This window comes from Aspergillus bombycis (assembly GCF_001792695.1).
Source record: "Aspergillus bombycis strain NRRL26010 chromosome Unknown contig00004, whole genome shotgun sequence".
NCBI classification, from domain to species: Eukaryota; Fungi; Ascomycota; class Eurotiomycetes; order Eurotiales; family Aspergillaceae; genus Aspergillus; species Aspergillus bombycis.
In genome coordinates, this window is record NW_019170006.1 from 69,837 (window position 1) to 87,338 (window position 17,502).

Consider the following 17,502-nt stretch of genomic DNA (forward strand, 5'->3'; position numbering starts at 1 on the left):
AGCAACGCTACTTATCCAAAATAGAAACCGATGACTACCATAGATGTCAGCGCTTAGACCGAAAATATTGCATAGAATATCTCGTACGCCCCGTCCAACCTATATATGACTCACAAGGTTGACAAAAATAGACATACTATGACTCAAACGAAACGTAAAGGGATACTAAACCCCAACGATCTTTCAAACCCTTCGGAGGAATATCAAATGAGGGGCTCAAACCCTTACCAGATTATCAGACAACGAACAAGGCCTCGGAGTTTACGGAGTCTTAAACTGAACCCGGTATCCGAGCCCGATGCTTCGCACGTGAAATAAAAGATAAGCTTACATTGTTACAGTGCATAGAACCGGGGTGTGGCTATAGTTAGTACATACTAGTGGTGTGTCAAGCTAGATAAGCCAATCTTGTCTTCGTCTCTATAGTTTCGGGAATGCGGAATTAGTGCCGTTTTCGTTTTCGGGGTCACGGGTCGTTGGTGGTCGTATAGTTATGTCCGAGCTTGTTCTTTAGGCTTGAACGATGAAGATCGTTTCCTTGGGATGAAAGTATAAATACTACGGCTGTTCGAGAGTGTTTGTGGCGTTGTTCATCTGAGTTAAGTTACCAGTACCTTTCGTTGTCATCATTCATAATGTCGCAAAACCAGCCTACAACTCGTCAGGTAAGATTGATCCGATGTGTCTCTACCCTTGGAGAACAGTGCTAACATGCTCTTATGAATAGCGCAATGACGAAGCGGAACTCGACCTTCTAGACTTCATCTACGCCCAGCCGAACCGGGACGAGATCCAGGGAAACCCCCAGAAGGTACTGGATCTGATTGACGAGTTCGCAAAATCGCGCCATCTCATCCATGTGGGGCCCGAGAAGGGGAAGGTCGTAGCAGACCTGATTGCGGTGCGCAAGCCCCAGATCATGATCGAACTCGGAGGTTATGTGGGTTACTCGGCCATCCTGTTCGGCGATGCCGTGCGTCGGGCCGGCGGCAAAAAGTACTACAGTTTGGAGGTGAACCCTGAATATGCCGCCATCTCGACCCTACTGCTTGATCTAGCGGGTCTCCGGGATTTTGTCCAGATCCTGGTGGGTCGTAGCGACCAGTCCCTGGATAAGTTGTATACCAGCGGCGAAGTGCCACAGGTAGAAATCATGTTCATTGATCACTACAAACCCGCGTATACCACGGATCTGAAACTATGCGAGCAGCTTGGCATGATCGTTCCTGATGTGTCGGTTCTGGTGGCTGATAACGTGATCTATCCGGGCAATCCACCGTACCTGGAGTATGTCCGGAGCACGGTGGAGCAGAAGCGAAAGGCAGCCGAGAAGGGACCAATCCAGATGTATAACACAGAGGGGATACCTGCTGCGACTGTGCGGGCCTTTCTTGGCTCGGACTCGACGCCCCTGTTTGACATCCTCGGGGACCCGAATTTGGTGTATGAGAGCACGCTGAGCCAACCGGAGGGACTTCGGGTGAGTGATGACCCTTCCAGTAATACATCAAGATTGACGGGCTCTAACTGTTCTAGGATGCCCTCGAGATTACTCGGTGTGTAGGTGTAGAGAAGGCGTGATCGGGAAAAGCATTTCCGGCGGAAGAGCATTTCAATCGGTCGGCTCGGAAGAATGACAAACGGTCGGCTTTTGCCAGATTGGTAGAATTTTGCCCCGCCATATCCGCCGGACCCAAAGGTTCCTATCGCGAGGACCTTCCCCCGCACTAGCTGTGTTTCTACTTCATCACTAAGGTGACTTCATGAGTAATTTCTTAAGTGTATATAAAGCTCCACAAGGCCCCGTCGGTCTCTCTTCGAAGGCCATTCTCTCAAAACCCTATTACTGTGACAACCCTGTGATTGCCCTCGATAGATATATATATAAACCAAGATGGCTTCCAAGACTTTCAATGTTGGTGTGGTCGGATATGGCTTCAGCGCCAAAACATTCCACATCCCTTTCATTTCCGATGTTCCTCAGTTGAAATTGTACGCTGTTGTTCAGCGTACACCAAAGCCCGACGATGATGCCGAGAAGGACCACCCTGGCATCAAGTCTTATCGGACTGCCGAGGACATGGTCAAGGATGACGGTGTCGATGTCGTCATTATCACTACCGCACCAGACTCGCATTATCAGTTGACAAAATTGGCCTTGGAGCATGGAAAGCATGGTGAGTGTCTTAATAGCAATCTAAGACATCAATTCCTTTCGTGCGAGCTAACAAAGCCACTACAGTTGTCTGCGAGAAGCCCTTCACCCCCACCACTCAGGAAGCCAATGAGCTTGTTGCCCTTGCCGAGAAACAGAACAAGTTGTTAGCTGTGTACCAAAGTATGTGTGATTACCCAGCCAAGCACCTTCACTCGAGCACTTGGAAGCTGCAGAACTGTAACTAACAATGATATCTGTGCAGACCGTCGCTGGGATGCCGACTACGTGACCGCCTCCAAGCTCGTGAAGAGTGGTGTCCTTGGCCGTGTCGCCGAATTTGAGACTCACTTCGATCGTCATCGTCCCGAAGAGCCTGCTCCCGATGTTTCGAAATGGAAGAACAAGGTCGTTCCCGGTGGTAGTGCGATTTACGATCTCGGAAGTCATCTGTTAGATCAGGCCGTGCATCTGTTCGGACTGCCAAACCGTGTCACTGGATTCATTGGCTCTCAGCGAGCGGTAAACACGTCCGGCTACGAGGATTCTTTCACCGTCCTGTTCCACTATAACAACGGTCCTCTGGTGACGGCCAAGGCCGCTGTCGTAAGTCCGGAAGAGGAGCAACTGAGGTTCTGGATCCGCGGGGAGAAGGGCAGCTTCAAGAAGGTAAGGGCTTGGTTTCGGTGACATTGGAGCCTAGAATCAATAAGCTGACATGCTATTCCAAAACAGTTCCATCTCGATGTTCAGGAGGAGCAACTCAAGAGCGGAATCAAGCCCGGTGACAGCGTATACGGCAGGGAACCTAGTGAAAGATATGGTATGCTTGTCTCTCTCAAAAACAGACCAGGCTCTTTCAGTAGCACATATACTAACGTTATTCTTCCCAGGTACCCTGACCACTATCAAGAACGACAAGCCCGTCAGAGAAGTTGCGCCGACCGTGGAGCCCCCCACCTGGTCTGAATACTACAGGAAGCTTGCCCGCGCTCTTGCCGGAGAGGGTGACCTCCCCGCCAGTGGAGCGGAGGCCCGTGATGTTATCCGGTTGATTGAGTTGGCACAGGAGAGTTCACGACAAGGAAAGACCCTTGATGTCTAAATTTTGTATATGTAAAGATAATATGTTGATGATCATGATATGCCAATTTTTTCTCCACACTCTGTTTGTGACTCACTGCTATATATGATGCTGTATCCTGTTCGTATTAATAACGACATGCCTTTTTAGGCAAGGAAACCCCTAACCCAACGTGAACGAGAGAGATCTTTCCGAGGTGTTTGCTAGTACGAGTGGTGTTCACAACCGATAGATTTCATTGGCAAACTGCGCCGAGTTGCGCACATCTGTCGCGCGTTATGACTGTAGTCCACGCAGAGTCGGTATCCTGCTGTTAACGTCGTTCATTCTTGATGTTCTGGATTTTGCCATTATCATAGACTGCACGGTGGTCAGCAATGGCGTTGCTGACAAGCTCGGCTTATTCTCTGCAAGACTCGCGAAAGGAAGAAGAGCAATAAAAGGTCCAGCAGACCGTCATGGATTGGATTGATGATTGAACCCGTGACATAAAACTAACCTGAAGGGGCCGGGGTAATCCACGAATCGGGGAGAATTTCCATCGCGTAGGGCACGCCGTAAATTACGTTACGAAATTGTGGGGTCGACGAAAATCCTCAGGTCCCCATGCCGCTAAACCCAAGGCGGCAATCTGTTACTTAATTGAAATGCGCTCAATGGCAGACCCAAGCAGACGAGCACCGTCATCGTCATCCCTTTCAGGCGACACAATGTCTCTTGCGTCAATTCCAGACGGCTATTCTCTCGCCTTTCCGCGGAGATACGGTACAGACTGTTCACCGTCTGCCAGTTCCCTTGGCAATTAAGGTCATTCCTCGGGGACTGAAAGTATTGAAGTATCCCCATGGTCCCAACCTTCAGTGGCGCTTTCATGAACGCGCCGCGGGTTAAATCTCCTATTCTTTTTCGAACGGTCAAGGGTTGGTGAGTGTCCACATCTCGTTTACTGTCTGCGAGCATCAGATGATCAATATATGTTAAGAGGACAGTGTATTAGTCAAGGTCCTCATCTTCTATCGATGGCCGGTAATTTCTCGGCTCAGCCTGGACCCCTTCTTTCCCTGTTCAGCCGTTCCTGTTTCTTCTATTTCTTTCATATTTTTTATATACCCTTAGTGCTGGGGAATATTTTCTGTTTTGTACCTAGCGTTGTATCGACATTTTCATTTTTCACCTCCAACAAGTGGCCACTAGTTCTAACCTCACCAGATACATAAACCCAGAGGATGTGTTTGTGACCTAACACAGCAACTCATTTCGCGCGTAGAACAGACCCCAGCCAACCTCGATGTTAGGGAACGTGGACTTTTCCCGCTGGCATGTGGATATCGACAGATACCTAAATCCGTTGATTCCACATCCGCCATGGCGCTGGCTACCTCGTCCCATCTCTCATTTCCTGGGGTATAGAGGGGACAAGCCTCCAAAGAACCTGGGCAACCTCGTGATCGCCTTTTGGTCCCTGATCGGCGTCTTCTGTGGTGTATTAGTCGTCGCCGAAGTATCCTTGCATGTCCCCTCTTTCCAGCACCATCATGCGCCAATTATTGTGGCTAGTTTCGTATGTACCTGGCCTATGTCACATAGACCCCTGCACTGCTCAACAGACTAATGTTCGGACAGGGTGCCGCAGCTGTGCTGGAGTTTAGCGCCATTGAGTCACCATTTGCGCAACCGCGCAATGCCGTCCTGAGCCAGGTCATGGCGAGCGCTATCGGCATCGGCATCGGAAGGCTCTTCGCCTTAAATCCTCATGCTAATGCACTACCCCAGGTAGGGGGAGCCCTGGCCTGTGCAATCACCACTGCTGTGATGGTCCTGACGAAGACCGTTCACCCGCCCGCTGGCGCAACGGCTCTCCTCGCGGTCACCGAAGGGTACAAAATTGGCTGGTTTCTGATCCTGATCATGTTCCTTGGGTGTATCATGATGCAAGCGGTGGCACTGGTGATCAATAACATTCAACGACGATTTCCGGTATATTGGTGGACTCCTGATACTCTTCGTCCCAAATTTGTTGTTGAGGACACTGAAAGCGCCCGAGAAGGCAAGCAAGAGAGCCTGGCCCCTAGTGCGTCAGACGATGACACTGAAGCTGCCGTTCCAGCACAGATTGTGATTCAGGAAGGGAAGGTGTCAATACCGGATAACGTTTGGATCACGGCAGAGGAAAAGGAATTTTTGGAAAAAATCAGTCAGCGCATACGTTAATATGCACCATCTTGTTGCCTAATACAGACGTTTGGCCCATATACCCGCTCTAGAAAGCGACCTATGTACATATTTCCCCATCTAATTGCTCAACCCTTTTACGCAGGTAGAAATGAAGCGCCCTACATGTTTTTAATATTACATAACATGTGGCTTGGCATCAGATGTATACATGGAACTAATTGATGTCTTAGCCGTCGAATTATATGTTAGGCGCGGCCTCATTATTCTCATTACCCCTCTTCTTGACAAAGTAGAAGGCTGAACTTGAGTACCGTATTATCGCATTCCAATTTTCGCTTTCTGGTGCCAAACTCTCGCTTCCCCAAAGAAATAAAATCACATGACCCCATCTTGATCAAATAAAAATCTGGAAAACTCAACCTACCACAACTACTATCACAATGTCTGATCCGGATCAGTATACCGTTGGTTAGATATGTACCCAGGTGCCGGAATATGTAGCTGCTCGAGCCTTGCTTGACAGAAAACATAGCCGGACAGAGACGCTTTCGACAAATGACAATGATCATTATACCCTGGGAGAAATTGGAAGCCACCAGGTCGTTATTGCTGTTCTTCCAGATGGAGAATATGGGGTGTCAACCGCGGCATGTGCTGCTAGGGATATGCTACACAGCTTTCCAAACATCCGATTCGGCTTGATGGTTGGGATTGGCGGGGGTATACCAATGAAGCAGGACATCCGTCTCGGTGACGTTGTAGTAAGCTCGTGTCGTGGTGGACATGGTGGTTTGGTCCAATATGACTTCGGCAAGGAATTACAAGGCCAGGACTTTCTTCAAACAGTGCGGTTAAACCAGCCACCTCTCATCCTGCGCACTGCAGTAGCCGGACTCCAGGCGCAGTATGAGGAGGGTGAAGTCTGAGCGGAGAGCTATCTAGTCTATCCTTACAGAATCTATGATCCTAATAGTGTCCCGAAACTAGCTTCACGGCGTACCTCAGAATGTTCACAATACTCACACTGTTGTTAGCACCACACCTTGCAATAAGAGGTAGTATCGCAAAAGATATCAATCCGGTAACTTTACAGATAATAGCTAGAGATCAATCAGTTTCGGAATTTCCACCGCTAGGCAAATACGGGAACCCCTCTTGATGCATAAAGTACCCGCCAGAATAGGATCCTGCTGTATCTCACATGGTTGTATGCAGTGGCTGAATGTCCCATGGAGACACATCTGCCACTAGTACATGAGTAAGGGTGATGTGCTATTACCCTCTTTGCGAACTGGTCTGGACGGGTGCCTTGGGCGTAAGGCTGTAAATCACGTGTGTTGTTGGTGCCCAAAGGAGACTAGACTGCGCCACAACCCGTGCGGTGACGTTGGAAAGCCAATCAGAGGGGCGATTTGGCGGGACCCACTGAAGGAATTTTTGAAGGCGTCCAAGAAAATCACGTTTCTCATTGAAGTGTGCTCAAATCTCTGTTTTCTTTCCTTGCCCTCTCATCCATCTTGTTGGGGCGTTATCATCTTCGGTTATCGCCACTAGACCGTTTACCTGTTGAGTCCCTGGTCTATATATTATATCGTCTCCTTTCTCTTGTCTTCTTTTTGTCTCGGACCAATTTTTTGGGGTTCGTCTCACCTACTACTATCGATTACTATTCCGCGTGCTCTCTATCGATAAGGGCTTCCAAGAAAACTTCACCCCACCCACTCAGAGGAAAAAAGGCTTTTGGTCGACCCCCTTTGACCCCGCTATTATTTTGATCCACTCACTTGAAGTTCTTTTTTCTCTTTTCTTTCCGACAGGCTTTTGATCTTTCCTCCTTCCCGCCTCTTGACGCTTTCCTCCACTCCCCCTCTTCCCCCATTCTACCAACACATACATCCGGCAAAATGGTGTCTGCTTCCAAAGCCGCTCGTTTGGCAAAGCGTGCCGCCGATGGCGACTCCAAGAAGAAGCTCGGCAAGGGAAAGAAGGACGGTGCTGAGTCCCCCCAGGTCGACAGTGACGTCCCAACCGATGATCAGCCCGCCACCACGTCCGAGAAGATGAAGGAGGTTGAGAAGCTTACAGCACAGTTGGACAAGCATGGCCTTTCGGATCGTGTCACCACCGGTGTGCTCTCTTCCATGGAAGCCTCTCGCGACGTCAAGGTCACCTCCGCTTCCCTGGTGTTCCACGGCAAGGTCCTTATCACCGACTCCACTCTCGAACTGAACTTCGGTCGTCGTTACGGTCTTCTGGGTGAGAACGGCTGTGGCAAGTCCACTTTGCTGAAGTCTATCGCCCAGCGTGAATACCCTATCCCCGAGCATATCGATATCTACCTCCTGAACGAAGGTGCTCCTCCTAGTGAACTGGGTGCCCTCGAGTGGGTCGTCACTGAGGCTCAGAACCAGCTTGACCGCATGGAGAAGCAGGCCGAAGATATTCTGGAAGAGCAAGGTCCCGACAGCCCTATCCTCGAGGATCTGTATGATGTAAGTTATCTTTTCGCCCCCAGGTCGTCGGGATTACACTAACTTGCATCCAGCGTATGGACAAAATGGATCCCTCCACTTTCCACACTCGTGCTTCCTTGATCTTGACTGGTCTTGGATTCAACAAGGTCACCATCCACAAGAAGACCAAGGATATGTCCGGTGGTTGGCGTATGCGTGTGGCTCTTGCCAAGGCTCTGTTCGTCAAGCCTTCCCTTCTTCTGCTGGACGACCCTACTGCTCACTTGGATCTTGAGGCCTGTGTGTGGTTGGAAGAATACCTGAAGAAGTGGGAGCGCACCCTCGTCCTGGTTTCCCACTCCATGGACTTCTTGAACGGTGTCTGCACCACCATGATTGATATGCGCATGAAGCAGCTCCTGTACTACGGTGGTAACTACGATTCTTACCACAAGACCCGTAGCGAACAGGAGACGAACCAGATGAAGGCATACAACAAGCAGCAGGAAGAAATTGCCCACATCAAGAAGTTCATCGCTTCCGCCGGTACATATGCCAACTTGGTCAGACAGGCCAAGTCCCGCCAGAAGATCCTCGACAAGATGGAGGCCGATGGTTTCATCCAGCCCGTTATTCCCGACAGAATCTTCAGCTTCCGCTTTGCCGAAGTTGAGAAGCTTCCCCCTCCCGTCCTGTCCTTCGATGATGTCAGCTTCTCCTACTCCGGCAACTGGGACGACACTCTGTATGAGCACCTTGACTTCGGTGTTGATATGGATTCCAGAACTGCTCTGGTCGGCCCCAACGGTGTCGGCAAGTCTACTCTGCTGCGCATCATGACCGGAAAGCTGCAACCCATTGGTGGCCGTGTCAGTCGTCACACTCACTTGAAGCTGGGCATGTACAGTCAGCACTCTGCCGAGCAGCTCGACCTGACTAAGTCGTCCCTTGACTTTGTCCGCGACAGGTTCCCCGACAAGAGTCAGGACTACCAGTACTGGCGCCAGCAGCTCGGCCGTTATGGTCTGAGCGGTGAGTCCCAGACTGCCCTGATGGGCACTCTGTCTGAGGGTCAGAAGAGCCGTATCGTGTTCGCTCTGTTGGCCATCGAATCCCCTAACATGATCCTTCTCGACGAACCTACCAACGGTCTCGATATCCCCACTATCGACAGTTTGGCTGATGCCATCAACGCCTACAGCGGTGGTGTCGTCGTCGTGTCCCACGACTTCCGTCTTCTCGACAAGATCGCCAAGGACATCATGGTCTGTGAGAACAAGACCGTCACCCGGTGGGATGGTACTATCGGCCAGTACAAGAACCACCTGCGCAAGAAGATGATTGACGCCGGTGCCGTCTAAGAAAAGGCACGAAAAGATGAAGGAAAACGAACGCTTCTTGTTATGATTGGAATGTCAGAGACGACAATGAAAACTCAAAAGCTGCAGGGGAGTTGAACTTAAAGAAAAGTTTCTTACAGGAGAAATGATCCATCCTGAGTGATATAGTGACATGGGCGGGTGACGGTTTTCTTTCTTACATACATATCCGGAGATATCTGCTCTTGCTTGTTTGGGTTGCTTTATTTTTATTAGATGGTCCGTCCGTTGTCTTTGTTTCATACCTCATCCCCTGCTAGACCCCTCACGTTTCAGGGTTCAATTTTATATTCTTATATTTTTCTACGCTTCTATGATTTCAACGTTTGTTATAGACATCATGTAGGGCTCTTTCGATGGTCCTTGGGCCCTTTGGCCTGCACTCATGGTAGGGCTTTGTGTAATAATGACGGCATGATACCACCGTGTAGCAGTTTAGCTAAAAAATATTCTACTTATACATGGGCTCCAAAGACCACAACTTATCTTCTATAATCTACCGCTGTAGTGTAACCTGTCATTGAGGCTTTTATGCCTCCTTCGTTCGTTGCGTCACTAATTCACCTCCAAATATATCGTTCGGCCGCCCCCCGTCCAATTTCCGCTTCTTTGACAGACGCTCCATTTCACTCTCAGAGGTCGCCGGATCCCCAGCCGCTGCGACTGCTGCAGCCGCCGCCGCAGGGATACGCTTCTGACCCGCTACGCCAGCCTTCTCCGGGTTCTGGCAGTGGGAGAGTTTCTTCCGGATGCGTCGTAGGTTTTTCTTCTGGTCTGGATCTGAGGCGAGGGGTTTATACGCCTGGAGGAGGTCAGAACAGTTGGTCAAGATGCGGAGGAGCTTCGTCCGCAGCTCGTAAAGCGGGGATCCTTGTTGCTGCTCCTGGGGTCCGCCCAGCTTAGTCTCGAGGTAAAATTCCGCCAACGGCTTGTCCGCAATCATGAGTGCAGCGAGCCAGATCTGGGACGGCGTGTAGAGGAAATAAGCATCTGTCATTTGGGCCGCGGATTTGAGGGTCTCGCGGGTGCTGTGGTGCGCGCGGGCGAGTCGGTCTGTGGTGGAGGATGAGGATGTTGTTGGCGATGGGGGCAGGGAATGGAGTCTGCGTTTGAGGTCGTCTGGTGTCTGGGTTGGGAAGTGGGGGGCTGGTTGGCCCATGCCTTGGGCTATGGCTTGGAGTTCCATGATGCCGCCTTCGAGGCCGCGGAAGGGGTGACGGACGTCGAAGGTGAAGCGGAGGCTTTGCATAACCAAGAATTCGGGCTGGATTAAGTCTTCCGGTGTTGTGCCGCCGGGGATGACTTCTGCGAATTGGCGGAGGGAGAGGTAGTAGTTGTCTGTTTTTGTGGCGAGGAAGAGCGCGCAGAGCATGATGGATTTCGGGTGGTAGGTCATTGGGGAGTTGGTTAGGTAGAAGCGTCGGAGGTATTGGATTGCTGTGGCCTATTGGACGGGGTTTGGTGGTTAGTTGGTGGTTATTGGTTACTTCTTTGGGTGATTTGTGTATATAGATGGTAGAGGAGGGACGGTGTGACGTACCCGGACTATTGTTGGAAGTGGGGGTTTGTACATCTCCCCCAGCTCTATGATCTGTTCGCAGAAGTATCGCACCAGCTGGTGCTCTTCTTCGGGTGTTAGGCACTCGATCTCCGTCTCATCGCCGCCGGCTTTACTGTCTGCGTCGCTTCCATTCTGGTTTGCTGCTGGTGTTCCGGCTGCGGATGAGGTGGCTGATCGTTGCGCTTCTCGCGATTTCCGGAGCGCAGACCGTACGCGCTCACTGGCGTTTGCGTTTGTCGTTGCGCGTAGGGATTGTAAGGATGTCTCTGTGTAGGACCAAAGTCGGAACTGGGATGAGGAGCGGTAGAAATCGTCTTCAATCATGGTGGGTGAAGGGATGTGCCCTCAAGCGAGCTTCTTCTGTGTATTATATGGCGAGTTAATTTATCGATACTCAGATTGAAAAGGTCACGATTTATCATAAGTTCACTCGAGTTGTGGATTTGTGGCTAGTCATTGACCCATACTTGGAGAAAAGTGATTTGCTAGAGTTAAGCATTAAAGATCTCAAGGCGGAGAGGAGCTTAAAAGGCCCGCCACGTGCTTATCGATAGCACGGAAATGGTACGGAGTACTCTGTCTCAAGTTCTATTTGGACTATCTCCATCTACAACTATTAGAATCCAGACTAAATATGGTTGTTTAACAAATCGACCTGAGAAGGTGACGTGTTGCCAAAACAATATATAGAACAGAGGTTGGAGAGCCGGCAAAATATATTTCGGTATTGAGTCATCATTGCATGAGATTGATCTCAAAACGAGCAAGTTAACTGGTGATGGGTAATAATCTGGGCTGAAAAACAAGCAAAGAAAGTAAGGTAAATCTCGCTAGGCATCATGCTTCAACAGCTCCATCCAGCATGCATAGTCATAACAAATGATCAGCCGTAGGTATTCAGCGTCACACTGCTCACGGCTCACCCAGTAGCCGTGCGGTAATGTCACCCATGTAAGCCTCCTCCAGCTCGTAGTCTTCTCCGTTCATCCGATCAACGCCGTAGTACTTGAAGGCAGCCACTACACGGTCCACATCGAAGCCCATGCTGCAGAAGCGGTCGATCAAGTCCTTATTGTACCCATCGTATCTAGAGAAGGACGTTAGAAAGAGGATCCTCCGAGTACAGGGGAAATAATTGAGAGACATACTTAGTCAAGTCTTCCTTATCCTCTTCTTCCTTTGACTTAAGCTCTTGTTGTCGCAGCGACTCGTTAGTGGCGCCACCACTGCCCTCTCCCGCAGTCTTGCTAGGAGCCCCAGCATACAGGGCAGCCCAGGTTTGTGCGACTCTCTCAAATTCCTTTGGTTTCCGTAGCAGCATCGTAGCGACCTCGGCGTCTTGAGGGTCCTTAGGCTCGGGTGTGCTAAGCAGAGACTGTAGTGACAACAGAGCGGACTTGATGGTGAGAACGGGGGACCAAGCGGACGACAGAGTATCAAGGCAAATAGCTCCCTATGCAAGCGGTTATATATCTGATCCACTATCTCTTAGCTGCATATATAAAAGAAAAACTTACCGTTTGGCTACTGATGTTTGGATGCCAGACCTTGGTCTGGAATTTCATTACTGGCGGCCGAAATGGATAGTCCGTTGGTATTTTTATATCCACAGCGTAGGTACCACCCTCATATGGGGTACCTGGGGGCCCCGGAAATGTACCCCGTAGATGTGTGAGGTCTTCATCGCCGCCTACTGGTTCGGCTGTGATCCCCGACTGCGCATCTGCGTGAATATCGGCTATTTCCTTTGCGATACGCCGGGATCGGTTGGAGGCCATGGTTCTGGGTTTAGGGTCCAAGTTGTGTGAGGGAAAGAAATGGGATATAAAATAAACAGTGGTGAGAAGTTTACGGATGTGTGGTTAGGCGTCAAAGGTGGGCTCGCAGCCCAGGAACACTGCGCAAAACCGAGCTACAGGTCCGCCTTGTTAGCTACGATCACATACGGGCGGTTGAGCGTATAATGTAAGAGTGGGATGGCAGAAGGAAGGTTAAAGGGTAGATATAGTGTCTGGGACTCAAAGGTAGGAAGAAAGCCTTACCGGTCAGAGAGTAGCTTGTATCGTGGGACGAGGGGGATGCGCCGCGGGGGAATGAGGGCTCGTCCGCTGCGGATATACTACTAGTTCAAATGGGACGAGATCGACAGGTGAGACAAGCTCTGAGGAAGTCAAAGACACTTTCCAAGGTTCATTGGAGATTGAGATATGGGGTTTCTATCCAGTCCAAGTAATGCGTAGTACGTAATTGCAGCTATGCCCGAAAAATCAAAAATAGTTTCGAGTAAATCTGACGCAGCGGCTATTGACATTGATTTGTTTGATAGGCGCCTGATTCACGAGGCATCCAGTGCCATGATAGCTCGGGGTCACGTGTGGGGGTCACAGCGGTGGCCAAGCCCGACGGATGGCGACAACGACAACAGCTTCCAAGCTCGCCGAAAGCTCATCATCATTCTACATTACCCTCCCAACTTCCAACCCTTCCACAGAGTATTACAGTCGCTTTCATTATAGTATTTCTTCTCGACTAATTAGACTGTAAACAACGTCTTGTTGATTCCGCGGCGCACACTTGGACTATGGTTGGCTCCCAACTCTCCTCCCGTCACAGTCTCACCTAGTCATATTACGGTCTCTCTAATATGTTATTTACAACAGGGTAACCAACAGTCCAACATCGGCGGAGGCCCCGGGGGCGATGGAAGGGATGATAAGGATAAAAAGGTGAATCCGATTGCATCATCCAGACAGCTCTATCCGCTTACAAAGCGTCCCTTATAGAAGGACAAGCCCAGATACGAACCACCTCCCCCTCCCACGACTCGTCTTGGGCGTAAGAAGCGTAAGGCTGCCGGCCCAAGTACAGCTTCCAAGCTCCCCGACATCTTCCCAACATCACGATGCAAACTACGATACTTGCGAATGCAACGAGTCCACGACCACTTGTTGCTAGAAGAAGAATACGTCGAGAATATGGAACGTTTACGCAAGACCAAGGCACAGGCAGCACAAGATTCCGTCAGCAGAAGCGAGTTCGATATCATGGACCGAAATGCAGACGAGAGGGGTCGCGTCGATGACATGAGAGGCACTCCCATGGGAGTCGGTAACTTGGAAGAGTTGATCGACGACGACCATGCCATTGTTTCCAGCGCTACCGGGCCAGAGTACTACGTTTCCATTATGTCCTTTGTTGATAAGGACTTGCTGGAGCCTGGTGCTAGCATTCTGCTACACCACAAGTCTGTCTCCGTTGTGGGTGTGCTCACCGAGGAGTCCGACCCATTGGTGTCGGTGATGAAACTTGACAAGGCACCGACGGAGTCTTATGCGGACATCGGTGGTCTTGAGACTCAGATTCAAGAGGTTCGAGAATCCGTCGAACTTCCGCTTCTCCACCCTGAGCTGTATGAAGAGATGGGTATCAAGCCCCCCAAGGGTGTCATTCTCTACGGTGCCCCGGGAACCGGAAAAACACTGCTTGCCAAGGCAGTTGCCAATCAAACGAGTGCCACTTTCCTCCGGATTGTCGGTAGTGAACTTATCCAGAAATACCTCGGTGACGGACCTCGTTTGGTGCGACAGATTTTCCAGGTTGCTGCGGAACACGCTCCTTCCATTGTCTTCATTGATGAAATTGATGCCATCGGTACGAAGCGTTACGACTCTACATCGGGTGGTGAGCGAGAAATTCAGCGTACGATGCTTGAGCTTCTTAACCAGTTGGACGGTTTCGATGACCGTGGAGATGTCAAGGTTATCATGGCCACTAACAAGATTGAAACACTTGACCCTGCTTTGATTCGTCCTGGTCGTATTGATCGAAAGATTCTCTTCGAGAACCCTGACCGTACGTACTACCCTCTAGACAACGGATGATCTGTTTACTAACAGCCTCCAGAAAATACCAAGAAGAAGATCTTCACCCTGCATACATCCAAGATGTCACTCGGTGATGACGTCGATCTTGACGAGTTTATCAACCAGAAAGACGATCTTTCAGGTGCGGACATCCGAGCGATCTGTACCGAAGCCGGCTTGATGGCTTTGAGAGAACGCCGCATGAGAGTGCAAATGGAGGATTTCCGCTCCGCTAGAGAGCGTATCATGAAGACGAAGCAAGACGGAGGTCCTGTGGAAGGCTTATACCTGTAGGCGATCTGTTGGCGGTGTACCTAGTTTAGTTTCAATGACACAAACGCATTATATGACGTAGAGAGTCTACAGTCATATATTAGCATATCTTATATATACAGTACGATTCCACTACATAGCAAAATTATAACATGACAAGCGAAGGCTGTATCAATGACGGCACCGAGAGCTTAGTTTGCAAACAATACAAACGTTGCAATTAATGCAAACTAAACTCGATATCGCCGCCGTCAAGTCATTGATTTTGCGAAATCCGAGTAACCCCATACAGTACATCTCATAATGGACGGGTTCGACGAAGAAGCTTTCAAGAAGTTCTTCCCGGGAAGTTTCGGGAAACAAGAAAAAAAGACCGATGTCAACACGCAGATAGACCGCACCAAGCGGACAAATGTGTCTGCCAAGCTACCGCCGATGATGACAAGGCGGACTTGATTAGCGACGAGCAAGCTAACGTTCATACTGGGGCTGAAGATCGAAAAGACAAGAGTGAGAGCGACAGCGATAATGATTCTGATGATTCTGACTCGGACGATGACGATGAGGATGAGTTCCCTGTCTCGCATGAGCTCGTCCTTAAAACTCATGAGCGCGCCGTGACAACTCTCACCGTGGACCCATCAGGCTCGCGTTTAATCACAGGGTCAACAGATTGTACGATTAAACTACATGATTTCGCTTCGATGACACCTTCGACGGTGCGCGCCTTCAAGTCCGTTGATCCTACCGCGAAAAAACAGTCTGCTGCACAGGAGGCGCATTCCGTGCATTATGCTGCGTTCAATCCCCTGTCGCCAAGCTATGTTATGGTCGTTTCTGCTACACCCCAGCCGAGAATCCTTGATCGCGACGGCGAGACAGTTACTGAGTTTGTGAAAGGAGACATGTACTTGAGAGATCTTCATAATACCAAGGGGCATATATCGGAGGTTACCAGCGCTGCATGGAGTCCCACTGACGAGAACTTGTGTGCTACTGCCGGATCAGATAGTACGGTACGTATATGGGACGCCAATATTGGGCGGTCACAGAAAGAAGTCATTATGCATAAGTCAAGAGCGGCTGGATCCGCTGGTCGGAGCAAGATGACTGCTGTTGCATGGGGTTCCCCAAAGCAAGGTGGACCTAATATACTTGTTGCTGCTGCCCTTGACGGAAGTTTAATGATGTGGAGTGGCAATGGACCATTTACTCGGCCTAGTGGTGAGATTCGGGATGCCCATACGCGTGACACATGGACTAGCGGGCTGGATATCAGCTCTGACGGAAGACTGGTTGTCACCAAGGGCGGAGACGACACCATCAAGCTCTGGGATACTAGGAAGTTCAAGCAACCGATTACAACAGTGACACACCCATCAAGCTCCTCCCGATACCCGACTTCGAACATCGTATTCTCACCCACGTCCGCGAATGTCCTCACGGGCTCGGAAACTGGCCATTTACACATCTTGAACCCCGCTACATTGAAACCGGAATTGGTCACACCGGTCACACCGGGTTCGCCTTTGATTACAGTTCAATGGCATGAGAAACTCAATCAGATCCTCACGGGCTCCGCCAATGCTGAGACACATGTACTCTACAACCCTGATATGTCGTCCAAGGGTGCCGCTTTGGTTATGTCCAAAGCACCCAAACGCCGGCACATCGATGATGACCCGAACCTTACCATGGATCTTTCGCAAGGTATCTCGGGCGACAACGTTGTCGTCGGATCGAACGGTGTGCCCCATTATAGCTCGGCAACCTGGTCTTCCCGACACCCAACCGTTGGGCTCACAGCCTCGGGGCGGCCCAGGGATCCACGGAGACCTCATCTGCCGGCAACGACTCCCTTCGCCAAGTCACAGCCGGATGAGAAACATATCCGAGAGAATATTCCTCTCAGTTCGATGCGCGATGAGGATCCCCGAGAAGCGTTGCTGAAGTACGCCGAGAAGGCCGAGAAGGACCCAGTTTTCACTAAGGCATGGAAGGAAACTCAGCCGAAGACGATATATCGGGAGCTTAGTGACGATGAAGGCGAGCCAGAACCGGATAAAAAAAGAGCCAGGCGATGATTATTTTTGTACAGTATATGCGACGGTGCCTCTGATAGTATAAGCCTTACTTGTCACGTCGTGTAGTGATAGGGATTGTACCGATATATAATTAAACTTCACCGCTGCCTGAGCGCACAGATGCATAGAAGTACTCAGATGATTGACTAGTATGGACACTAGTATCTCAGCTGCCCGATGACGTTTGGGGTAAATCCATAACTGCTAACTTAGTTGTTACCGGAAGGGTCATTAGTCAGGGTTGAGCCAATCACTCCGCTAGTTCTTTCAATAGTGCTGTTCTGCCTTCTTCTACTAGTTTGGAAAATACATTAGCTTGGAATTTCCAATCCTCCCTCCCCCCCCCCCCCAAAACTTCTTTCCGGTTTTCCTTTCACGATGCTGCGCTTGGGCTTATGCTCACCATCTTTAACTAGCGGTATTGCACGTGCGACCGATCGGGTGTTAGCTTACCACGCCCAGTGAACTACGAATC

General features: G+C 50.2%; 7 protein-coding genes across 7 annotated transcripts; 6 read left to right on the forward strand and 1 right to left on the reverse strand.

Annotated features, from left to right (window-relative positions):
• Positions 1-635: 635 nt before the first annotated feature.
• ABOM_001051 (O-methyltransferase) lies at positions 636-1,637 on the forward strand (the record flags this gene model as incomplete). Its single annotated transcript, XM_022528181.1, has 3 exons — positions 636-665; positions 728-1,484; positions 1,537-1,637. 3 exons carry the CDS (start codon positions 636-638, stop codon positions 1,635-1,637), a joined length of 888 nt encoding a protein of 295 aa, XP_022393868.1.
• Positions 1,638-1,894: 257 nt separating this feature from the next.
• Positions 1,895-3,260, forward strand: ABOM_001052 (putative NAD binding Rossmann fold oxidoreductase; the record flags this gene model as incomplete). The annotated part of the gene is made up of 5 exons (XM_022528182.1): positions 1,895-2,177; positions 2,243-2,338; positions 2,421-2,824; positions 2,891-2,978; positions 3,049-3,260. The coding sequence occupies 5 exons, from the start codon at positions 1,895-1,897 to the stop codon at positions 3,258-3,260; spliced, it is 1,083 nt and encodes a 360-aa protein (XP_022393875.1).
• Positions 3,261-4,527: 1,267 nt separating this feature from the next.
• Positions 4,528-5,450, forward strand: ABOM_001053 (HPP family protein; the record flags this gene model as incomplete). Its single annotated transcript, XM_022528183.1, has 2 exons — positions 4,528-4,800; positions 4,863-5,450. 2 exons carry the CDS (start codon positions 4,528-4,530, stop codon positions 5,448-5,450), a joined length of 861 nt encoding a protein of 286 aa, XP_022393869.1.
• Positions 5,451-5,854: 404 nt separating this feature from the next.
• Positions 5,855-6,340, forward strand: ABOM_001054 (uncharacterized protein; the record flags this gene model as incomplete). Its single annotated transcript, XM_022528184.1, has 2 exons — positions 5,855-5,882; positions 5,955-6,340. 2 exons carry the CDS (start codon positions 5,855-5,857, stop codon positions 6,338-6,340), a joined length of 414 nt encoding a protein of 137 aa, XP_022393874.1.
• Positions 6,341-7,318: 978 nt separating this feature from the next.
• On the forward strand, positions 7,319-9,228 carry ABOM_001055 (ATP-binding cassette family ATPase ARB1; the record flags this gene model as incomplete). Its single annotated transcript, XM_022528185.1, has 2 exons — positions 7,319-7,906; positions 7,960-9,228. 2 exons carry the CDS (start codon positions 7,319-7,321, stop codon positions 9,226-9,228), a joined length of 1,857 nt encoding a protein of 618 aa, XP_022393871.1.
• Positions 9,229-9,775: 547 nt separating this feature from the next.
• On the reverse strand, positions 9,776-12,585 carry ABOM_001056 (uncharacterized protein; the record flags this gene model as incomplete). Its single annotated transcript, XM_022528186.1, has 5 exons — positions 9,776-10,690; positions 10,787-11,151; positions 11,731-11,894; positions 11,956-12,260; positions 12,325-12,585. 5 exons carry the CDS (start codon positions 12,583-12,585, stop codon positions 9,776-9,778), a joined length of 2,010 nt encoding a protein of 669 aa, XP_022393870.1.
• An 882-nt stretch (positions 12,586-13,467) lies between these two features.
• On the forward strand, positions 13,468-17,027 carry ABOM_001057 (WD repeat protein; the record flags this gene model as incomplete). The annotated part of the gene is made up of 4 exons (XM_022528187.1): positions 13,468-13,533; positions 13,591-14,659; positions 14,711-14,960; positions 15,236-17,027. Coding segments are annotated over 4 exons (3,177 nt in total), but the record flags the coding sequence as incomplete, so codon positions are not given.
• Between the last annotated feature and the right edge of the window lie 475 nt (positions 17,028-17,502).